The 25,026-nt window shown below is 37.2% G+C and overlaps 2 protein-coding genes across 4 annotated transcripts; one reads left to right on the forward strand and one right to left on the reverse strand.

The window, feature by feature from the left end:
• Nucleotides 1–155: 155 nt before the first annotated feature.
• Nucleotides 156–7,230, forward strand: LOC147856104 (uncharacterized). 2 transcript variants are annotated; one of them, XM_087329753.1, is made up of 16 exons: nucleotides 156–360; nucleotides 465–917; nucleotides 1,178–1,472; nucleotides 1,603–1,727; nucleotides 1,859–2,038; nucleotides 2,167–2,415; nucleotides 2,749–3,001; nucleotides 3,540–3,644; nucleotides 3,738–3,810; nucleotides 4,216–4,456; nucleotides 4,751–4,951; nucleotides 5,211–5,302; nucleotides 5,417–5,525; nucleotides 5,622–5,813; nucleotides 5,949–6,197; nucleotides 6,757–7,230. In XM_087329753.1, exons 1-16 carry the CDS (start codon nucleotides 184–186, stop codon nucleotides 6,886–6,888), a joined length of 3,126 nt encoding a protein of 1,041 aa, XP_087185879.1. In that variant the 5' UTR covers nucleotides 156–183; the 3' UTR covers nucleotides 6,889–7,230. The 2 variants fall into 2 exon arrangements, with proteins under 2 accessions (XP_087185879.1, XP_087185880.1); XM_087329754.1 differs by lacking the exon at nucleotides 156–360 and having other exon boundaries at nucleotides 780–917; nucleotides 1,239–1,472.
• Nucleotides 7,231–15,342: 8,112 nt separating this feature from the next.
• On the reverse strand, nucleotides 15,343–23,781 carry LOC147856105 (putative folate-biopterin transporter 6). Of its 2 annotated transcripts, none has more exons than XM_087329387.1 (8): nucleotides 23,632–23,781; nucleotides 22,149–22,479; nucleotides 19,696–19,766; nucleotides 19,361–19,568; nucleotides 17,709–17,984; nucleotides 16,740–16,928; nucleotides 15,694–16,269; nucleotides 15,343–15,649 (listed from the first exon to the last, which is right to left on the reverse strand). In XM_087329387.1, exons 1-7 carry the CDS (start codon nucleotides 23,643–23,645, stop codon nucleotides 15,718–15,720), a joined length of 1,641 nt encoding a protein of 546 aa, XP_087185513.1. In that variant the 5' UTR covers nucleotides 23,646–23,781; the 3' UTR covers nucleotides 15,343–15,649; nucleotides 15,694–15,717. The 2 variants fall into 2 exon arrangements, with proteins under 2 accessions (XP_087185513.1, XP_087185512.1); XM_087329386.1 differs by having other exon boundaries at nucleotides 15,684–16,269.
• Nucleotides 23,782–25,026: the final 1,245 nt, after the last annotated feature.

Here is a 25,026-nt window from a genome sequence, read left to right on the forward strand (position 1 = left end):
ACAACCTAATCCTGTTTGAGAACATATTACTTAAGATAGGTATTGAATGCTGATATTCGTTTGGCATCGATTTGTATCAATACTGCGGGTATCTATTATATGTATCAATTTGAGCTAAACTTATAATCCATATCAGTTTTTTTTGGGGGGGGGGGAGAGCGGAAAAAAAAATCCACAGAGAAAATGGGGACCCACATGAATTCTGGACACCACAGTGCTAGTGCCATCTCTGTCTCGGCTCGATCATCCATCGACATCAATCCTGCCCATGAATCCTGCACAGACGGCACTACCCTGACGACCCAAAAATTTATACGAGCCTCCATCTGTCTCAAACTCACTATATTCGTGGGATTGTTGGTAAAAATGTGTTATTTAAGAAAGCATTTTCACGTGATTTTTTGCTTTGCTACCATTGAGTAAATATATGATTTGATATTAACCAGTCAGGTGATTGCTTGCAGGTAGTGCTGGCCTCAGGTATCCCCGCATTAGTTCTGTGGTTGAAAACACATGAGCAACTTGTAAATGAAATCGAACGTCGGCTTCTCACAGTTTCTACTCTGAGGCAAGAACAGCTCAAAGACTACTTAGATAGTGAGAGCGACAAGGCAGGATTGATTGCAAGCCGAGTTTTGATCAATAACTTATTAAGTCACAAGCCAGGAGCAAACAATAAGAATTTGGCCGAGTATGATTTGAACCTAGCCATCTCAGTAATATCGGATTTTATGTATGCGTCCATTTACGATGCGTATGGGAACTTGATTCTGTCAACAGGGGAGTCATTGGGCCTGAATATAAGGGAAACTATGAATGTTAGCTCGTTGATTAAACAATCAGATCATTTGAGGGTTGGCCATCCTCTACTAACTTCCAAAGGATGGATGTATAACATGTCCCATCCAATCTATCAGGTAAGCATGAATAGCGAGCTCTTCAAATATCAAAGTGCAAACCTAGATGCTAGGTTTAGGTAGATCATCCTTGTGTTAGCCAGGGTACTACATTGGGATGTTCAACCTCACCTGTAGAAGCTCTACAAAATGCTATGTTCTAACATGCAATATGGGGGAATCATAGCGAGACAGAGTTTGAGGGATAATGAAAACTTGAATTGGGAATTAGATGGTCATGCATTGTTAAATTCAATCTTAATGTTGTCTGAATATTGTAGAATACAACACTTATTGGAGTGCTATTGACTTGGGTGAATGCATCGAAATTGGGGGCATTAGTATATGACAGAACAGGGCTCCAGCAAACTGGTGAATTGCTAGTCGGCATCCCGCAAAACTCAAATATGGTCCATCTACTATTCCCTGCATTACAAAACATCAACGTTACTATGGTTAAACCTGATGGTGCAATGGCCCGAGCTATAGCTGGAGAATCAGGAGTATTGAGACAACGAGACTACAGTGGTGCAAGTACCATTGCTGCTTACACACCTGTCGAGTTCATGCACTGGGGTGTGTGAACTTGCTCTTTAGATTTCTTTTACTTCATTGTTTCATATAAGATTGTAAGAAAGTATATTATATTTTAGTTCTTTCTTTCCAAACTTGTTTTACTGACTCTTGAGTATCATTTCCTCACTAGGGTTAGTGGCAAAGTTGGATGTTTACGAAGCATATGCACCAGTCCAAAGTGTTCGGATTGTCATCATTACGACAATAATTGTTCTCGTTGCCTTGGGGGTGATGGCATCATTAGTATTAGCAAAGGTGAGACCACATTGTTTTGCCCTCCCTGAAAACAGAAGTGCCATTATTGTTAGCCTTGTGTTTCATGTGGTTTTGGGCAAGTAGCAAGATATAGAATAGAATCTAATATTATATATTGGGTGGCTTTACAGGTCTTCACTAATCCAATCATTGAGCTAGGAAGAGCAGCAGCATCACTTGGTGAAGGTCATATGAGGACCCGGGCACGGAAAGGCACTTTCATCCTCCGTGATGAAATAGCTGACCTCATGGACACTTTCAATAGCATGGCCCATGAAATTGCAAGCAATCAAATCATGTTGGAGCACAAGGTCAATCAATTAATATATTTGATACATCTTTTGTAATTATATTTTCTCAGATATCTAAGTAAAGTTAATTGAGAATTTTTATCGTGTTAATAAATATGTATATGTTGACATCCTTCTCTGAAGACCAGGTTGAAGAGAGAACATTGGACCTTGCCCGTGCTAACGATGGACTTGCGAAGGAAATTGAAGAGAGAAGGAGGATCGAAGCTGAGCTCCAGAAGGCCAAGGATACAGCCGATGATGCGAACCGATCGAAGTCGGAGTTCCTTGCAAATATGTCCCACGAGATTAGGACTCCCTTGAATGCCATAATTAACTTCACGGAGCTTTGCTTGGATACCCAGCTTACACCCGAGCAAAAGGAATACCTTGACTATGTAAAGTGTTGATCATGCATGGCCCTCAGTCTTCCAATTATTCTGTAGCAAATTAGTTTGACATTGTATATGTGTCTACATAATATGTATAAATTCGTAAATGTGTGGATGTAGTTGTATTGTATGTGCATTTGCATACATGTATGTACACACGAACACACCCATATATATCATATGTATACATACACAGAAATATATACACATGCATGCAGATACATACGCATATATACACATGTATATTACTCGGGATTTGATGGTTGATGACAGGGACTTGAACTCCCTATTGATGGCAAAGGCAAAAGCTCTCTAATTATGTATATGTGCTTGGTTCAGGTTTCCTTTGCATCACAACATTTGCTACGGCTCATTACAGACATCCTAGACTTTAGCAAGATTGAAGCTGGTAAATTGCAGATGGAGGAGGTGCAGTTCTCATTGTATGATCAGCTGGAGCATGCTGTCTCAGTTCTTGCGGCACGTGCTTTACAAAGTGGCTTAGAACTATGTTGTTGCATTGCATCTGATGTTCCTGACCAGATAAAAGGGGATCCAGGAAGACTACTTCAAATATTTGTGAATTTGATTGGTAAGTTAACATTGACACTGCTTTATATATTTCTGGTATACATACATATAATTAATTACATATACAGTTTGCAGATGTCTGTGTGTGTAGAGATACATACGTACATACATATATACAAATATAGAACATAATTTTGTACCTACATACATGCATATATTTTTGCGAACATACATCCATACATGTTTATGTATGTGCATCAGAGGTGCATCAGAGGCTTCACCATAAAAGTTGTTTATGAGCATACACATAGTCCTTCCATTCCAAGTATATATCTAGATCATAGCTATCCACATTGTGCCCAGCCATGTGGACATCCATTTACTGTTGGTTTACTCCAATATCAATTGATTCTGGGGGGGTGATGTATCCACATGACATAAGTTAAAAGATCAACACTTTGACAACAAATAGAACTTTGATTTTCAATTCTTCCCATCATGTGCATTTATTAATGTCTTTGCATACTTCTGTTATCATCCAAGGGAAATTAATTTCTTATTTATGTGGTAAGAGTAAGGCTTGTCAATATATCCTGCAGGTAATGCTATCAAGTTTACTGAGAAAGGTGAAGTGGTTGTATATGCATCTGTTGAAAACAGGAATGAGGATTCAGTTGAGCTGAAGTTTGGTGTCAAAGATACTGGTAACACTTCACTTGCATACCTTTATGAAAACAAGCATTGGTGTATTTTTCATCACCTCTTGCTATAGTGTTTTCCTACACATCATTTTGTAGGCCTTGGTATCCCTCCTGAGAAACAATCATTGCTATTTAAAGCTTTCTCACAAGTAGACTCTTCTACACACAGGTTAGATACTCTGTTTTAAACAATCATTGTGATAAATTTCTCTGAAGTACATTCTTCGAGGCACAAGCTTTGAAAGTAATTTGCATTTTTTTTAAAAGTTTTCAGAAAAGCAATATCTCCGAAATTAGTATCCTTTTTTCCTTTACAACCGTCACATGATATTATTATCCGCTTGTATAGATTTATGCATTATTTCTTAATACGTTATATCTTATAAAGTTCAATTGTCCCTGAAAATGTATTTGCGAAAAAGAGGCATTGCATCACATTTTCTGCTGCATAAAATGTTGTATTTTAATTAGTGTTCTTTGTCCATTTGACATGCTATTCATAAAGAAATCCAACCTAAAAGGTTTACAACTTTCTGGAAAGATTATTATACTAAGGGAAATGAATCTGGTACAGACTTTATGGAGGAACAGGGTTAGGCTTAGTGATCTCGGCGAAACTTGCTTCAGCCATGAATGGAAGGATGTGGGTCGAAAGTGCTGGAATAAAAGGGCAAGGAAGCACTTTCTTGTTCAGAGCAAAATTTGGGACAGTAGAATCAAACCGCTGCCCACATGTTTATAGTTTCAAGGATGCAAAAGCACTTGTGGTGGATAACAGTGATACGATTTGTCAAGTGCTAGTTGCGTTGCTTCAGGTTGTACTATCACTCCTTTTCTTTTTCTTATGGAAAATGACTTCTGTTTTCCTTTGTTCAGGATAGTGACATCTTCTGTTGCTAGGTTTTAGACATTAATTCCCCACTTCCCTTATGTTTTCTTACAATCTGTAAACATATGAGGTTTGGCATAATAAGCCACCTATGTATCTACTGCCTCAGCCTGTTGAAATGCATGTCGTTAGGTCAACATACGCAATGCAGGCTCTTGAAATTGTTAAAACAGAAAAAGGTAGTCCTTCAAGGTAAATTTTTATCAATCTTTTGGTGCAGGGGTTCGAGATGATAGCAGACAGCGTGACAACTGTTGAAGCAGCACAAATCACTTTGACAGCGGCATCTCAATCAGGTGCAAAATACAACGTTGTGTTACTTGATATGCAGCTCGAAGGCACCCCTGCAGATGAGCTGGTTCATTTTCTTCGACAAGAGCCGCAATATGTTGTTCGATACACTTCATCTTCCGAAGCAGAGGTATCACAGTGATATAGTTAGATTGGTAATTAAGGCATAAATAGATGGGTACACTGTTTTGAGCCCATTTTTTCAGTAAAAAACTCAATGATTTTGTCAATATTCTATATTTAGTTTCTAGGCTTAGAAATATCAACTTACCGATATAAAATGGGATAGTTAACCACTTATTGGATGCTACTTTCTGACCAATCAAAACACTGTTATATATTTTGAGAGACAAACTATAATCAATTTGTTGAGCCCTCATTTAATGCAGAGGGAGGACGGAGAGAGTTCAACAAGTGCTCAATCATGTGGCATAGATTGTATCATAATGCTGACATCTGTCAATAACACCGATACAGCCAGGTGTCGTATATAACTTTATGATCAAATTTTCATTTCCTTTTGGTGCCATATCAAGTTGTACTGTATACGCAGACATATATATTTAAATCTATTTTTCCTACTCTCTAATGTAAGGTGCAAGGAGCTTGGAATAGGTTGTCACATATCGAAGCCCATCAAGAGAGCCTTATTAGTGAGGTCTTTGCATGAAGTTCTAGGTATCAAAGACAAATATGATATGGAGGTATAATTATTCTCCTTGATTCAAGAATAATAAAACATTGCTCATGTGCTTTAAAGTTGCTCATGTGTAATAAATATTGTGATGCTCAATCTGTAGGGGAAAACGGTGAAAGCAGAAAATATCCCTAGTAAAAGCCTCTATATCTTAGTTGTTGAGGATAACCTTATAAATCAACGGGTAGCATCGATATTGTTGAGTAAGTGGGGGCATACATTTGTTATGGCCAAAGATGGAGAAGAAGCTGTTGAACAGTGGATGAAGGAAGATTTTGACATTGTTTTGATGGATGTAAGCGAGACCATATTACTGAAATAACCCATTAAAGTTTTCAATTTGTTTTATTGTTGGTTCATTTGGTTTAACATTTTTCTACATTCTATAATCATGAGTTTCTCTAAAAGGACAACCGGATAAGCGTTGTAGGTTCTAATGCCAGTTTGTGATGGATTCCAAGCAACACAGAAGATTCGAGAGTTGGAGAAGAAATTGAATAGACCTAAGCACACTCCAATTGTTGCTATGACTGCTCATGCAATGTCCGGAGATGGAGATCGTTGTATTGCATCAGGCATGGATTTCTATATTAGCAAGCCTTTAAATGCTAAGAAGCTCCAGGAATTGATCCAAGTAGTAGGAGCTCAGGGACAATACACTGAATCTTCAATCTGGTATGTTCTGAAATGTTGTCTTTATGTACACACACACATCTCTCTCTCTCTCTCTATACCCACATATATATCCTTCGTTCTGAGTATACATACACATAAGTATACACAAATAAGTGAATATGCCCTCTTCTTGGAATGTCCCCAATCTGAAGATGGGATATAGGGACCTGCTGGTCAGTTTTGTGATCATTTTTTGTAAAAATCATGGGGTTTTGCCTCACGTTGAGGTTTCTCACTAGTAATATAATGTGACACAAAGACATTTGCTTGTATATATAGTCCGAAACGTATGTGCACATGCATGCAACATGCATCCATCCTAAACCCTAAACCCCATACCCTATACATACACGCATATGTACGTAGATATACATGTGTTGATACTCACAGTGGACACACACACATACATATTTATGTATGTGTATCTATACATATACATACACATATACACACACATATTTATACATACATGTGTGTGTGTGTTCATCTCCTATGCTCTGTGCTTGACTGACCTGAATTTTTTATGGTTATGTTTGGTCTTATGTAACATGGCACAGATGGAGGGTGATGACATGTTGTGTTCCTCATTCAGATCGGTAAATAGGTTCTGCTACACTATCGACAGCCAAACAAAACTATGTATAGAAGTGCACATTCCAAGGTCTACACAAAGAGGAGGTTTTGTAGCCGTTTAGCAATACAATCTAACATGACATTCATTGGCGTTGATGGATGTTATGTATATATATATACTTAACCGCTGATTTTTTAACCCATAAAATTAATGGGTTCTTTATAGATATTTACATGGCATGGAAATTTAAGTGCTTCTAATTGTAAAGAGATCTGTATATATGATGAGCTTGTATTTTTCAGGATCCAAAAGATGAAAAAGTAGGAAAAAATAACTAATCTAGCTAACAATAGGGTTGTGTCAAAATTTATTGCATGATCGAGAGGTTTCATGTTCTCATATCATCAAAAAAGAATTTACATGATTTTTGCAAAGGAAGGATGTGCGGAAGAATTTAATCTCTCCTGTCATGTGTGTATGTGAAATCGTTGGGATGCTTTTTTGCACTTTCTACCATCTTTTGTATTTGAGTCGACAAACCGGTGTTCCATGATGTAACTTCATGAGTTGACTTGTAATATATTAGATATTTATTAGAATGAAAAACATAATGCTTAAGTATGTCCAAGCTTGATAAATGGAAGGGAAGCTAATATAAAAAGAACGCTACACTGTCTCATGTACTTTTGTTGAGATTAGTTATAACCTTGGCTTTGTTGTATCAATGTTTTATGTCAATGACTATAAAGTTTTAAGTGAAAGAAGATGTTATTTGAGAACTAAGCTTTTGTTCTCTTCCTCCCACCGTCTCTCTTTATCGTAGGTTCCAAACTTTCTCATTTTTTTAATATCAATTGTTATTTGCTCCATGTTGTACAAGTTCAAACTCATCCAATGGGTCATATGTTGACCTTCATTAATGTTATAAAATCTCTCTCTCTCTCTCTCTCTCTCTCATGAAAAATGTATAACCGCTCTTCTAGCGATGAAAAAGATTTGAACCAATTTGGGAAGTTACTCCTATAGATGTGCAATAGTATCAGATTGTTTATTGCTAATGGTATATCCTTATAGCCCAATGCTGATGGTTTTACATGTAGAAAACACAATGGAAATAGTGTGATTGACTATGTATTACTTTCCGAAGGTATTTTGGATCATATATATAAATTCTCACTTGGTGAATGGACATTAGAATCTGATCGTAGAACTTTATGTATAATCTCAAATGTATGCATAGGTTTGATTATGAGAAGGCCATCAAAGATAATAAACCATCACACCTAAGCATGAACCTTAAGTGAGCGCCCATGTATTCCAAATATGTTACAAATGACAAAGATACAATATAGTGCCACACTAAAATGCAAATGGGAAGCTTTTAAGAAAGTCATTCTTTCATGCACAAACAAATATTTTTCAACCAAGCACATATCTTGGAAATGCACCAAGAAATGTAGTTCAAAGAAAAAATGTTTTGATAAAGAATGTCATGAAGCTCGAATGTGCCTTGTGATTTTGGTTGTAGTCAAAGATAAAGAAAATTACCAAAAGCATTTGCATGAGTACAAAAGGCTTAAAGAAAGAGAAGAATATGGGAAGTTACTCCACAATTCAATTTCTCCAAACACAAGAGACAGCACATGCATGTGCTAAATTTTGGGGAAATGCAAAGGGATGGAAAACGTGTTAAGAGTTATGGTGACTTACCTTTTCTTGACTTGTCTATGCATTGTTAGAATTTATATGAGCTATCTTTTTTCAAAAAGATGATGTGTTATGGTTCTCTTCTAGGACTTAAGAAATTGGTTTCCCGAAAGGCAAGCGATCTTTAATGTGTAAAGGTTGAAATGCTCAAATGGGCGGCAAATGAAGCATATGCATGGATAAGTGATATGTTTAATCATGCATTGTGACATGGTATGACATATGATTGGACTACAAATTGGATCAACCTTTAAAGGTGACGATGTAAATAAAGTAAACAACTATCGAACCATCATGGTTGGCTCGTTAATTGCAAAACTATTTTGGATGTATAATGGAATCAAAGATAAGTGCATGGGCTAGAACAAATAGTAAGAGAGCTTATGGATATGTTGGCTTTCGAAAACATCATAGCACCATTGATCACCATCTCACCTTTCGAGTGTCATGATATGACCTCAAAAGAAATTGAACCCCATGACCTTATGGTACATAGGTTGAGGCCATACCATTAGGATAATCATTGTAATACATAAAATTTATTTTCATTTGGTATTTCATTAGAAAAAATCCATGTATATTCTAGAAACTTTAGGAATATTACTAATAATCCTATAAATAGAGGCATATGGTACTATTTTCAACTACAAAGCACAAACCATTTTGGCCTTTTCACACTATGTACATGTCTCTATGTACATATAACAATACTCTGATTCCACCAGGTAATATTATTTTTAATCAATATAAAAATGAAAATTGGGGAAGGATTTGAATCGGACTTTGATCACCCAATCAAGGTTGTGAGATTAGACTCGTCTTTACCAAACCTGATTGAAGGATTAATTGATCAATTCATGCATCAAATGATCTGATAAAAGGTTCATGATTGGAGAGTGGACCCATCAAAAATTTCTTGAGATGTTGATCCTTCCATAATCTGAAGAAGTAGTCCCATCCATCAATTTCTACTAACTTTGAAACTTTGGATATGGACTTCCTACCTTTTTTCTCTTTTCATTTTATTTCTATGCAATAGAGACTATCTATTTATGACAATGATTATACAAGGAATCCTTAAAAGTTCAAGATGCAATAGAATAAGTACCTCAAGTAGAGTGATTTCTATACAAATTTTTGTAGAACTGAATCCGGAATTCCGAATGGTTATTACATTACTGGGGAGACCTCTACAATCCCCAACCCTCTACAGATTCTATTATGCTTTCGTTGATAATGTTGTGAATGTGTGTCCCTCCTGATGGGGGAAGACTAGTCGGATTCGGCCGAGAGGCCGAAAATGGGTCAGCTGGTCGAAATCGGCAGGGAGGCCGAAAATGGTCCAACTAGTCAGATTCGGCCGAGAGGCCAAAAACATATATATATATATAAGGAAAATAAGTTATGAAAAAATTATCATTTATGATGTGAATAGAGATAGAGAGGGTGAGAGAGTGTAGAGAAGCGATGAGAACATCAGAGATAGAGTGTAAGTGACAGAGAGCATGAGAGACAACAGAAAAGAGGAGAAAGAAGTGTAGACAGAAGAGAGGATCATTTGTGGACTCTAATGCAACCGTAGGAGTGGTTTCAAACAGTCTCCCAAGCCAAGTTTAGTAGTTCCTTGTTCTCCATACCATTTTCTGTGAGCTTTGTTTAGTGATACGAAGCATGTCTCATGGTTGTGGTTCTGTCGGAGCATTGGTGTTCTCCTAGCAATCTAGGGAGTTAGATAACTACTTGTACACTCTCCTATATCATAGTGAAGTTTTGGTGACCGGAGAGCACCCTTGGTTTTTCCCTGGTTTAGGGTTTCCATGTAGATCCTGTCTTTTGTTTCGTGCTTGTGTTTTAGGTTTTCTGTTTATATTGTCTCGGATCCTAATCCTTACAAACTAGTATTAGCGCATTAGGTTCTAGATGGAAGGAAAAATGAGCGGTTTTCCAGGAATGATAGTCTTAGACTCCCATAAATACTCTAACTAGAATATCAAGATGGAGGATGTTCTAATAGTTAAGGATCTATATGAACTGATAGATAGGAAGGAAATACCAATGGGGGTAATAGAGGCTGAATGGAAAATCCTAAATAGAAAGGTGGTGGCAACCATCAGATAATGTGTAGACATGAGCATCCTTTTGCATGTGGCAAACGATACAAACGCCTATGACCTGTGGCATAAGCTCTCTAATCTGTATGAAAGGAAAAATGATCTCACCAAAGCTTCCCTAATGAGAAAGTTGGTGAGGTTAAAGTAGATAGATGGTGATAACATTGTGGTGCACATTAATACTTTCATGGTGTTAGTAAACCAACTAGCATTAGTGAGGTTTCCATTAGATGATAGCAATGGGCTCGGTTTCGGCTCAAACCGAACTGAACTGAAAAACCGTGGCTTAACGGTTTATAAGTTCAAAGATAAATAAACAGTTTGGTTTGATTTCAAATGTTATTAATCGGTTTCGGTTTGGTTTTGAATTGACCGGTTTATCGGCTTATCAGTTTCTGTTTATGTGGTTCAGTTTAAAGGTTTATAGGTTAAAAAATACTCATAAATATTCTCTATAAGCTCTAACTTTTAACTTTTAATTTTAAATTCTTGTTTTAACTTATTAAAATTTATATATATTATATGTAGAATCTCCTTTTTATTTATGATGATCATTAATGATAAGTATAATGATCAAATTTATGATTAGTATGATTACAAATTTATGATAAGTATGATGACAAAATTTTATGATAAGTATGATGAATAAATTTATAATAAGTATGATAATTAATATCAATAAAAAATGGTTTGGTTTAAAATTTTTCATAAACGGTTTGGTTTCTCCTATTCTTTAAACGGTTTGGTTTAACGATTCGGCTCTAAACAGTTCAGTTTAAATGGCTTCATAAATTTTAAAATAGTTTGGTTCAGTTTTTATTATTAATAAATGGTTTGGTTTGGTTTGGTTTCAAGGCCAAGAAACCGAACCGGGCCCATTTGATGCATTACAGGACCCGTTACTATTTTGTTCCCTACCAGAAAGTTGGGAAAACCTAGTACTGTCACTTAGTGCCTCCTATCAAGAAGAGAACATGTCTTTACAAGTAGTAAAGACAAGCCTTTCTAAACGAAGAGACAAGAAGAAAAGATAAGAGTGTCTTGCCTCAATCGGAAGCGAATGTGACACAACCTTGGTAGAGGAAGAAGTAAATGTAGGAGTTCTCAAAATAGAGACAAGGCCCAAGCTAGGTCAAAGTCTAGAGGAAGACTCATGTGTTTCTATTGTGGGAAACAGGGTCATTTCCAAAAGGACTGTAAACACCTTAAGAGAGACAAAGGAAATCCTGATAGTGTTGAGCCTAAAAAAATTTCTGATGAGAGAAACACCTCAACGATTGCAGCCAGTGAGGAAGGAATATTATTCATCTGCGAACAAGCGAGTGTGAATCTTGCAAATGTTGAATTCTCTTGGGTAGTTGATTTTGGTGCATCATTTCACCTAACTCCCAAAAGAGAATGCTTCTCATCTTACACAGTCGATGACTATGGCTATGTGAAGATGGGAAATAATGGTGCATTCAAGATTGTTGGTATAGGAAATGTGTGCTTATTAACATCTACTAGCTATAGGTTAATATTGAAGGATGTACACCACGTTCTAGATGTGAGATTAAATCTGATATCGGTTGGACGACTGGATAATGAAGGCTACAATGGTAGCTTTCATAATGGTGCATGGAAGTTTTGCAAGGGAAACCAAATCATGGCTTGAGCACAAAAGCAGAACACATTGTATGTAATGCATGCAAGGTTGCGCCGAGATGAAACAAATCTAGTGGCTGACTCAAATGGCGAGTTGTGGCATAAAAGGCTCGGCCACATGAGTGAAAGGGGAATGCATATCCTTGTTGAAAAAAGTGAAAGGAATGTATCTGGAAAAATTTGTGGATTGCTTGGTTGGAAAGAAAAACAGGGCAACCTTTCACTCTAGGCCTCCGATGAGAAGAGAACGTGCCCTAGAACTGGTCCGCACAGATGTGTGATATGTGGATACTCAATCGCATTGTGGTGGACAGTACTTTGTGACATTCATTGATGACTTCAGCAGAAAGTTGTGGGCTTTCATGCCGAATACTAAAGAGCAAGTGTTGTCGGTCTTTAAAGAATTTTATGCGAGGGTTGAAAGAGAATCTGGATAGAAGTTGAAAGTTGTCCGAACAGATAACAATGGTGAGTATAGCTGCCAATTTGAGCTATATTGTAAGACCCAAGGCATCAAACTTGAGTATACAGTGCCGAAGACATCTAAGTTGAATGGCCTGGCAGAGAAAATGAATCGGACCATAATGGAAAGGGTAAGAAGCATGTTATCACATGCAAAATTGCCGAAATCTTATTGGGCTGAGGCAATGTTGACAATTGTCTATCTTATAAACAAGTCTCCCTTAGCGCCTCTAAATGATGATGTCATGCAAAGGGTGTGGATAGGAAGAAACGTCTCTTACCAACACTGGATAGGAAGAAGCTGGACAACAAGTCCAAGCCATGCATATTCTTGGGGTACTCAGAAGATGAGTTTGTGTACATGCTATGGGATCTCCTTGACAAGAAAGTGGTGAGGATCCGTGATATTGTATTCATGGAAGACAAGATGACGGAAGATTGGAGACAAAAGCAACTAGTGTCGTCTTCCTAGCCAGCTACTGTTATGGAGTTCGTAAGATGAGTCGGAAGAAGAAACCAAATTGGAGCCAATTGCTAAAGGAAGAAGATATGGACTTAGGCAAAGGAAGGCCTCCTCTCGGTATCCAACCAATCAATATGTTCTACTGACTGATGAAGTTGAGCCGGAATGCTATGAAGAAGCCATGACAGATGTGCACAAGGAGAAGTGGTATTGTGCCATGCAAGATAAGATGGATTCCTTGCATGAGAACTACGCCTATGAGTTGATGGAGTTGCCTGAGGGAAAGAAGGCACTTAGAAACAAATGGTTTACAAGTTGAAAACTGGAGAAGACAACAGTACACCTCAGTATAAGGTCCGCATTGTGGTGAAGGGGTTTCAGCAAAAAACGGGTGTTGAGAGGCCGAGAGGCCAAAAATGGGTCAGCTCGTCATAATCGGCCAAGAAGCCGAAAATATACATATATATAAGGAAAATAAGCTAGGGCAAAATTATCATTTATGATGTGCATAGAGATACAGAGGGTGAGAGAGTGTAGAGAAGTGTAGAGAACATCAGAGACAGAGTGTAAGTCACAGAGAGCGTGAGAGAGAACAGAAAAGAGGAGAAGAAGTGCAAACAGAAGAGAGGAGCATTTGTGGACTTTGATGCAACCCTAGGAGTGGTTTCAAACAATCTCCCAAGCCAAGTTTAGTCTTTCCTTGTTCTTACCATTTTCTGTGAGCTTTGTTTAGTGATACGAAACCCATCTCACAAAAGCATCGGAGTTCTCCTAGTAATCTAGGGAGTTAGATAACTAATGGTACACTATCCTATATCATAGTGAAGTTTTGGTGATCGGAGGACACCCATGGTTTTTCCTTGGTTTAGGGTTTCCATGTAAATCTTGTGTCTTTTGTTTCGTGCTTGTGTTTTAGGTTTTCTGTTTGTATTGTCTCATTGTCTCGGATCCTAATCCTTACAAATAAAACCTAATACGAAATCTTCATCAATTGGGGTTATATCAACAAAAAATTTGTAGTCCAAACCTTCAATAGATGGATAAAACAATCTGGAAAAAAAATTCGGATCTCTGGTGCCTTTCTTTTTCGCCACGGGAGCAGAATTATCTAAACTATTACTCAATAGAAGATTTAGAGTACGTTTTAGAATACTCTGAAGTATTCTGCACGTATTCTACGTTTTAGAACTGCCGTTTTTTAAAATTTGATATATTCTACGTATTCTAAAAATTTGACATATTCTACGTATTTAACAAATATTTATCATTTCAAAAAATGTTTTCTTTTTTGAAAAAAAAACTTTAAATTTTAAGAAGTATTTAACACATTTACAAGTATTCTACACGTATTCTAAGTATTTAAAAAAAAAAAGTTAGGATACTTGTAGAATACATATTGTACGCGTATTTTATGCTAAGTATTATACAACAATGATGAAAATATTCTAGCTAGGTTCAAAGCAAATATACAAATAATGTTACACATGAACGCCCAAAATACCACACAAACATCCAATTACACAAAAAACATTACATATGCCTTTCCCTTAATCCAATTGAAGAGTAAAGGGAAAAAACTCATTTGGCAATGTCTTGTAATTAATTTAATGTACATGGCAAAAACTCTCTCAATTATGTAGTTATATCCACCATTCATTTTAACACTTTCCTCAGGGTCAACATGAACTTGGCAAAGATTCACCAGTTGCAATTAACATTGTATACACCCAAGTGGCTAGATAAAATATATTCTCATTATTCATGGGTATGCAGCATTTGATCTGACATGGTGCACTTGCTCATATTTTCGTTCAACATCATTTAATTGAACAAGATGTTACTAGCTTGATACTTTTTTGAAAACAAATTACTTTAAACATTAATATGCCACATCAAGTAGATTTTGAGCAAGTTGTTTGTCCAAGTTTATGTGGGACCATTGTTTGTGTCAGATTACTGAAGTTTTCCGATCGAGCACTTGATGTTAAGTCAGCTTCATGAGTTTCCTTCTAGGGTCAATATTGATAGTGCTGAAAATTATCCAGTTTACTTTGTACACAATTCCCTAATAGAGGGGACAATAACATTTGGAGAGAGAGAGAGAGAGAGAGAGAGAGAGAGAGAGAGAGAGAGAGAGAGAGAGAGAGAGAGAGAAACTACCATAGTAAATAAACCATGCACCCAGAGATGATCCCAATGTTAAACATTTATTTTCATCATCAACAGCCCAAGAGAGATAGGATATGATGACGATATATTACCATTCCAACAGGTGCATGACTATGAGACCATTACGATATATTGGAGATATAAAACGATAACAAAGATGAATCAAGTGTCCTCGGGAAGCCGGTAAAGATCTTGTAGGGTCTAATGGGACATATCACATACTAGAGAGAGAGAGAAAGTGAGAGGCCAAAGTGGCCCATGGAACCTATCTATATATGTTAGATTGATAAAAGTGCATATGGGAGCTATGTTATATATATGGGGGGGTGGGGGGTGGGGGGCGGGGGGAGAGAGAGAGAGAGAGAGAGAGGATTGTAAAGAATAAAAATTGAGATCAGGTAGATCTGGTGAGTACAGCCATCTCTTGGGAAGTTGGTGATGGTAGCAAGAGAAATTGACCACTTTCTTCCTCTTCCTCTTCCTCTTCCACTCTATGTTGCTGCGATGATCGGTCGGGGCCGACACCAGCCCCGACACCAAGACCGATTTGTGGAGCATGAACATCATCCAAAGTTCCCTCGGGCAGAAGCATGGTCAAGAAGAGGAGAGGTGCAAGCCGGAGGAGCGCACGAACAAGCACTGCTAACCAGAGGTGACCATAGTCAAGCCGTGTCACATGCATGTATCGTAACAGGAGTGCCCCTGCCCATGACGCGCATGTTGCCCCGAAATTCGACAGTGACATCAGGAAAGCAAACACAGTTCCCTCAATCCCGGGTGGGCATAACCGTGCAGATAATACCATGAAAGGCATGAGTTGGAGTCTCCCTATCACGTCCGTTACCGCCTCATCCCCAATCACAAACATGTGGTCGGGTATCCCCATCTTCACATTCCACCTGCACACTATGATTATGTCCAATAGCCCAATCACGCAATATGCTACCTGCACACCACATGCATAACAATCCGAAGTAATGATGATCATGTTAAACAACACCGACATTGAAACTAATTGTCGTTAAAGCTTGCTAATTACACTATGCACGCACAACATGTCATATGATGGATGCATCTACTCCATAGGAATGCATTTGCATTTGCCCAGACAAATATAAGATTAAAAAACATATTAATTAAAGGAGTCTGAATTTCTGCATCACACATGCATATGTGAATACAAATGTATGTGTTTATGTCTGTGTCTATCTTTTTACAAAGGGATCTTGAGCCCTACATTTGCATACACAACAATATCATCACCAACAACAAATGAAAGAGTTCTGTGTATTTCTTTCATCACGCATGCATATGTGAACCTATATATATCTAAATATGTGTATAAGATGAAGAGCATATAAATCGACGAATTCTGTGATAGTGCGTAATTGAAAACAACTTCTTTAAAACAAATACCTGGGGCCAAAAGAACATGTTCCGAATGGTGTAGAACCGAAACCAGCAGTTATACAAACCAATCCCTCCAATCATTGCCACATAAGCAATGCCAGTAACAAAACCTATAAACTGCTCACTGAAACCAGGCCCTACTACTGGATCAGTGAACCAGTAGAACATAGCCTCTGAAATGTCCGGGCACAGACTCTGCACAATGGTCAGGTATTACTTTGTTTGTTTCTGGTTACTCTCCTTTGATTGTTTGAAAGTATGAAATAATCAGTCAACTTAGGTTATCGGTCTCTTATTTCTTCTTATGCTCTAGTTTCCTAGAGCCTTGGTTCTGGTAGGGTCAAAAATTATAACAATTGGTCTACTTAGTTTTTTTCCTTTTAAGGGTGTCAATTCAAAGTTGATTTGGCATTTGCAGCCATTGAGTGTGGGAATTTATCTTCGAATCTATGCCTTACAGGCATTGTTGTTATAATACACGTATTTTATGTTGAGAATATGTTTTAGAATACTCTAAGTATTCTACACAGATTCTACATTTTAGAACTGCTATTTTAAAATGGTTCACGCATTATAGGTATTTAATATATTCTAAATATTTAACATTTCCAATAAAAAATTAAATCTTAAAATTTTAAAAAATAAATTTGGCCAAATTACAATTGCTAGATACATTACCATTATAAAAATTATTTAACGTATTAAATATATTCTACACATATTTTATCTTTAGAATACTTACTCTAAGTATTTAAAAAATGAGGAATACTTTTGGAATGTGTGGTATATGTATTGTAAGCGTTTTGTATTTCTAAGTATTCTACAACCATGCTCACAAGGCGTCTCTTTGCCCATCTATGTAATATGATTAAAGATTAATTGCGAATAAAAATCACTGCTGCTAGTCTTTTGCCTATGTAGATGATATGATTGAATATTAAATGAGAATGAGAATTGATCCTCTTTTTTCTATACCTGTGAAAGGTAAATAAAAAGTGCCGGTTTCCAGAAATTAGGATCTCTCAACGTTTGGATGGAAAGCTTAATCGTCTTTACCATATCTCGTAATCTGGCTCCATTAGGATCCTGAGGGAGTCTTTTTTCTGGAAGGGCCCTTGCAGCAACTAGAAGCATAAGTGGTGCTAGTGATATCAATAAAAAAGATCCCCTCGGTCCAAAAAAATGAACAGATGCTCCAGATACAGCACATCCAATCAATCCACCTACAGATAAGCTGCCCCATGACAAACTCTGTATAAACGTAAGTCAGCAATATTCTGGTAAATACCAAGCAAATCAAGTTGTATTATCTTTAGAAAGGTGATTGATGATGTTATGAATGTTCACAAGATTTACATTTAGAATTTATCAATCATTAAAAGCGATTTTTTAATCCTATATTGTTAGATTCCTATTGAAGAGTAGAATGAGGACATGGAACTGAACCTCTAGAGTGTGCATGGATAAGTTCCTATCCTATGCCTTCGAAATGTGAAATTACACTGAACTCATCACAACATTTAGATCTATAGTAGAGGGCATGGATGCTAATTTATTGAAAACTAGTTCCTTCTGTTTGTAATATGAAATCATCTTTTGCAAGAAATTGCGTGTCTGAATAATGGCGCAATGGATTAAAATAGAAAACTCACACACAACTTAGGCATAACAGTGAACTGTGATCTTTCTTTCCAAACGTTCATTTGAAAAGAAGCTATGTAGGTATGAACTTCAGAAAGTGAATTTAACAGCATGTTAAAAGGATTTACAAGCAGGAAAAACTGAACAGACAGCCTCATAGATTCACAGAAAGCATTATATGATCTAACAAAAAGAATCTCCCACGGGAACTAATTGAAGTTTCATACCCTTGGTTCAGAAATAAAAAATTGTCCACCTATACTTAGAAAACCCTGCTTTCATTTTTCTTTAAGCTCCGTCAAGGCACATCAGAGGCATAAGGAGCATATTCAGCCAAATATATCATGCTCACCTATAATATTTCCATGACAATATGGTAACTTGAATGTCTGTTGGGAGAAGGTAGTAGGTACAGGTTAGTATCATGCCCAGAGTGCACTGGCCATGGAAGGCAATGCATGGTTTAGTTGAATTCGTGGACTAAATGCATGATTTCAGGATCGTGGAAGGATTAGAATTGTTCAAAGTATATAGTTGAATCCAAACAGTATCCAAATCTGTGAAGAAATCATCATTAAAATAATTTATTTCAGACCAAGAATTCTTTAGCGATAATGTTTAAGTTATTATGAATATGGTAGAAGAACACTGCAGGTCAGATTTGGCCAAAGCGACTTTTTACACAAAAAGTTCCCATCGTTGCTTCATAAGGCTACTTGTTTTCCAGATGATTCACTTGAATGGGTTGAATGTGAATATATTTGCAATACACGTGCAGTTCAGGGCAGAGTTGAATGTTTTTCATTCTCATTATCAAAACAGTGAACACCCACATGCACAAGAAGAGGTCTAACTTATAGCATGTGAACACCCACATGCAAAATAAGAGATCCGTAATACACTGATATATCATCTACAGGTTAGTATACGTAAATACAAGAGATTTCCAAACACAAAATTGATATAGTACAAAATTTCCAAAGCACCTGGAGATCACTTGCGAGACTCGGCACATTTCTGCTCTGCTCTGCCATTGCAGCATCTACGACGACATCGGGGAATGCTGTGGATAATGCTGTAGTCGCCATTAACAATGCAGCTAACCAAGGTGATGGCCCTGACAGCATTGATAGTAACCATAAGGAGCATGCTCCTAGAATACCACAAATAGCAAGATATGGCCATCGCTGAAATCTGTCGTCAAAATAGATTATTGAATAGTCTGAGGTGTTTGATTTTCATAGCAAAAGCTTGCTAGTTATTCACCTAGACTGGAATACTGTTGAACCTCATTTTCTATATTTTATCATAAACAACTTACCCAGCTATGGGGAATGTGTCAATGATGAGACCATAAAGAGGTTTGATGCTCCACGGCATCCCGATGAGAGCCTGCATAATATTGAAAATCAAATTATGTCTTCCTTGATTGGCATCTGCAAATGCTGATGCTTTAAGGATAATTCTACCATAAGCGAATTTCTGGAAAGGCAATACGATGACTTAACATAAACCCACATCTTGCCTCCTGAATGCCTTTTATGCATTGATGGAATTATGAGATGTTTAAAGAAAGAAAGATTTATTAATGTCTTCTAAGAGGCCACAAAGGAAAATGGGAACAAACAAGGGATTACATCTTAAAATCTTGTCTCATCTTTGAGAACAAACCAAAATAAATATAACTAAATCAGTAAATTTGCCTAAGTAGCCATACAATATTGTTAGCTAAGCACTTAAGATTCTGAACTTTGATGAGCTGAAACTCCTTCCTTTGAGAGGTCTCCAACATAGACAAGTCAACCATGGAGAGGTATCTGAAGCAAAGGACAAACCTTCAGTTTCAGGTGATAATGGCCTTGATTTGTCAATGCCAAGGGTGACAAGGGAGTGGTCCAGACGGATATATCCTACATGCAGAACTAGTTTCTATTGCCTGACCTATTGTACCCATTTTTCAATGTTTTGGTCCAGAGCCTAGTTGTGTGACCCTTAATTGACTTGAAGCATGAATGGTGATGGAGCTAAAGAAAGTTGTGATGGTTTTTGTGGATGAGTTATTGCAGATGTATTGTTTTCTTCGACAACTTAACTTTGTCTCTTGATTTCTAGCAACAGTACTCCCAAGAATCGTTGGTCTTCACATAGCATTACCTTGAAGAATAGGCCATCACCATGTTTGGAGAGGCAATGGGATCCTCCCTTTATAAAAAACAGTAAAACAGCAACCATAATATCCTCTGATTCTACATCTTGATGACACAATTGGTAGATCTGTTCTCACATAGATTTGCATGCATGTGTGCCTATCTATTCTTAACTAATGTGAAGAGGTTCTAAGCTGCTCTGTCCCACTATGGAACGCATATGATAGATTTTCATGCATGTGTGCCTATATGTGTATCCATATAAGAGGGCTCATAATCAATCCATCCTGCAATGCGTAAAAAGAGGGCCTTACAGAGTGGATCATCTTCCTATCAAGACATTTGTGGGCTGATCCACTTCATCACTACCTAACATAACAATATGAGTTTGAAAGATCATTCTATTATTTCCATTTGATCATGTCCAAGTGTGGAAAATCCAAGATATATTCGGACAGTCGTAGTGCATCTAACTTTATGCCCTGTGATTAATGCCGTTCTTGCATTTCAGCAACACCGACAGTGAGTATCTCCATGTTCTGCCAGTTACTTTCATGACATATATGTCAATCTTAGAGTACCTTTTCATAAATAACAGTCCCTGATTGGAATAGTGCCTTGTTCATTATTGGTCTGCACTGATGCTTTGCTCCTTATCGTGAGGACAATCATCAAGACTAAGGATCTATCCAAATCTCTCCAGTTTTGTGTCGTATATAGGCTCAGGTCCCAAGTTTCTAGCCGGTAGGGAAGAGCCAACATTACAAATGTAGCAAACAGCCACAGTTTTAACTGTAGTTCTTAGAATTGTATGTGCACGCATTTTAATTTAATGATTTCATTGGCTGCATATCCACGAGAAAGTCGAGCACAGGCAGCCTCCCAAATGTCAGTTCTGATCTTGTTACCTAAGCTTGAGAGGTGTTAAACACCATTTCTTTAGTTTATCAGTGTTTATCGACAAATCTTTGTCTGTACAAAATGGCTTTAGAGCAACTCCATGTCTTTAAAGTCTCTCTGAAGAGTCTGAAACCATTGAAACAGCAGAAAATTGCTAGTGTTCACAATGATCTGACTTCATTGTTCAGCCTTAGGCTAAGGGCTGTTATTCTGTAGCCAGAATCCATATCTAACTGCAATCTTTTGTATATTTCTGCTTTAATATTAAGAGGGCATGTTGCTTCAGTACATCAGCCATGAGTGACCATATAGAAACATTGAAATCATATCAGATGAACAGTTTGGATTTTATGAGAATTATGCAAATCCTTGCCAAACTATGAAACTTCTTGTATACTTATGCCATTATCAAAAGGAACTCGGATGGAAAATGTATATCTGCAAGAGGAAGGAAAAAAATATCATATTTGCGATAAAGAACAATTTTGAGTTCATTAAATATCAAATCATAAGGATCCAAACTCATCAAAGCATTGGTTGATTTAAGTATGTAGGGATATGATACAAATCAAAATTCTTTAATCAATGGATTATTCATAAACCACAGACCAAACTGTAATTTTGTAGCAATGAGGAGAGGACATAGCAGTATATCCCTTCTTATATCCTAGAGTTGCCAGGATCTTGGCCTCAAATAACTCAAGAAAGAAACCAATAAGTGTTTTACCTGAAAAGCTTGTGTTGAAGAAGGCTGTAATTTCTGAACATCTTTCCAATAATAGTTAGTCGCCAGACCTCTTACAGTTCCAACATAACCCTCACTCACTCCATACACTATTATCACCACTGCCATGAACGGAGAACCAAAAGCTTCCTTTAACCTTTGAAGCCATTCAATAAATTTTCTCGGAATGTTCCAAATTTTCACACTCCGATTTTCTTCATCCTCTATTCTTTTTATTCCAATTTCTCTATTCTTGAGATCAACCTTGCTATAATTCGATTCGAGCGAAAGGCTCTTTATCAATAAGCTGGTTTCACCTTCTTCCTCCGATATCCTACATGTTTTTGTTGTGATAACACCAGCTTATGTTAAATGAATTGGAGCCCCTTAAGAAGTATCATATTAGATACAAATTAATTACAATGAAGAAAAGTTTCCACTACAAGTGCTAGCAACAATGACTGATATATGCACAGATGGTTATGATAAGGCCATCACATCTATGATCATCCAAGAGGTACACGCTTCCATTTCTGTTTCCTTCATTTCATATGAGTGCTAGAAACAATGATTGATTTATGATGAGGAGGGTATGAGTAGGCCATTAATTGCATGACAGTCCACATTTCCAACTCAGTTTCCAACATTTCCTATAAGTACCAGGAACAATGATTAATATACACATTCAAGAGTTTCCCTCCTGATTAGGCCAATTAGTTGATGATCATTATGTGATACACACATCCATTAATTATATCATTGTCTACATGTACTGATTTACATCCCACTGAAGTTGAAAATTGATGAATTGTTTTAAGATTCTAAGATCCATTTTCCCCCCATATTAAGAAGTTTCCATCACCATATGCACACATTTGTGGAAGAATACCAATAGTGACAGATCTGGATTACGCTAAACCATGCTGACAAAAAATTTGAAATGCACCCTAGTAAAGTGAACTTTCATAGTATATCAGATGGTAGATCGTCTATGATAGAATGTAGACATCAATCATACGTCATGATGTTAGATTTGATGATGAAAAAAGAAGGTACTTTCTCGAAAAATTCAATATTATTCAGAAGATGGGTAGCTTAAAACATTGAAAACGATCTAGCTGAAAAAGAATGGCCTTGTATACTCAAGTAAAAGAAGTAATTTTTCGTAAAAACAAACCACAGATCCATCAATAAGATCAAATAAATCTAATCCACGCAACAAAAATGATTATAAACCTCCATAAATTCAACAAATCTTGCCCGGATTACAAATTAAATCTCTCCTTGACTTCAAAATAAATCATCTTACAAAATCAACAAAAGAACACTTCATCTTTCTTACAAGACAAGAAAAGAACACGGGGCCTTAGAAGAAAAAGAGTTGAAACAAATCATAGGATTTTAAAACGACTGGGAATGTTGAGATAACTCAGTAAGAAAACTAAAACCAGGTTAAATTTTGGGACTGCAAAGTGTGAAAGCTTACGCAGGAGGAGCCATGGATTGGTGACAGGAATCACTACTGACAGATCACCATCCTCATCATCATCGTCTTGTGCTGCTGCTGCTGCATCGTCTTCTTCATACATATCATTTGCTGTGGTATACTTGCCTTGCGGTTCCTGTAGGCTGTCATGGGAAATGGTCTAAAGCTATGGTCAACATAAACATCAGGGCCATGGTTAACCAACATAGGGCTGGCCTCAACTATTCTCAAATGTGGACATGGACATGGACATGGACATGGACATGGACATGGACATGGTGTGGACATGGACATGGACATGGACATGGTGTGGACATGGACATGGACATGGACATGGACATGGTGTGGACACGGACACGGTTTACGCAGGACGATAGATTTCCAATGCCCGCCTCACGTGACGCCCATCTTGCACTATATCCCATCGTACGGACTTCACTTTTAACACAACTCATCAGTGTGAACATCATCATAACTCTAACATGGGCTAGGGGGTGCCATAAATTAGAAAAGGCAAAAGAAAAAATGCTTCACACTTCAACCAATGCAAATAGTTGATTTGGTATTTAACGAAATACGGTGTGCTCAAACAAACCTTTGCACTCGACTAACCCACAAAAGCTCCGAAAGAATAGAATATGGTTGAAAAACGAAGCCATTCAATAAAGTGGTGCATACTATGATGATAAGAAGGCAAATAATAAGGGGGAAGAAAATTTGGCAATCCCTAAACAATCCCCCATCTATTATATATACATCTAAATATTCTTCCCCCAACTCATCATGCTAGCACAATACCCCACTCACAAAAAACTCGTCATCGTCATCTTCATGCTCACCCATCATGAGACTCACAACCCTAATCAAGTTTTTATTGATGCAAACATTGTTTTTATGTGCTTGAAAATATAAGATCATAGGTTGAGAGGGAAATGAAAATCATTTCCTAATAGGTAAGGGGATGGATTGTTAAATTAATTACTTGGAAGGCTAGAAGAACTTCCAAAGACTTGAAAAGTGTTTAAACCCGAGCACCCTTCTTTTTTCTCTCATCATTGCAATGTGTATCCAATATACTAAATTCCTATTGTTTTCTACCTATGAGCAGTCATATATATAGTATGGCCTTGGCTTTCTATTAGGTTTTGCTAAAAAACAATGCACATTTTCCTTGCATATCTCAATACAATGCGGTAGCCTTAAATCATTGATGCAAGACCTTACTTTTGCTCAACACCAACGTACAACAATATTTTAATGATATAAAAAAATTGAAAATTTCAGTATGACTTCAGATATAACAACAAGGTAGTTCATGGTAGTCTAGTAGCTTCACCCACCTACTCATTTTGAACATCCAATTTTCCACAGCCCCTGGCCTGCCACTGAGCAATA

Source organism: Azolla caroliniana, unplaced genomic scaffold, assembly GCF_043228905.1.
Source record: "Azolla caroliniana isolate FFs.n. ecotype wild unplaced genomic scaffold, voAzoCaro1.0.p SCAF_13, whole genome shotgun sequence".
Classification (NCBI taxonomy): domain Eukaryota; kingdom Viridiplantae; phylum Streptophyta; class Polypodiopsida; order Salviniales; family Salviniaceae; genus Azolla; species Azolla caroliniana.

Coding starts and splice junctions, on each gene's coding strand:
- LOC147856105 (XM_087329387.1), bottom strand. Junction 17,985..19,360: donor GTCTCGCAAGTGATCTCCAG/GTGCTTTGGAAA, acceptor ACGTTTATACAG/AGTTTGTCATGGGGCAGCTT. Junction 16,270..16,739: donor ACATGTTCTTTTGGCCCCAG/GTATTTGTTTTA, acceptor TGTGGTGTGCAG/GTAGCATATTGCGTGATTGG.
- LOC147856104 (XM_087329753.1), top strand. CDS start 184: ATGGGGACCCACATGAATTCTGGACACCACAGTGCTAGTGCCATCTCT. Junction 3,645..3,737: donor GTTTGGTGTCAAAGATACTG/GTAACACTTCAC, acceptor ATCATTTTGTAG/GCCTTGGTATCCCTCCTGAG. Junction 5,526..5,621: donor AAGACAAATATGATATGGAG/GTATAATTATTC, acceptor CTCAATCTGTAG/GGGAAAACGGTGAAAGCAGA.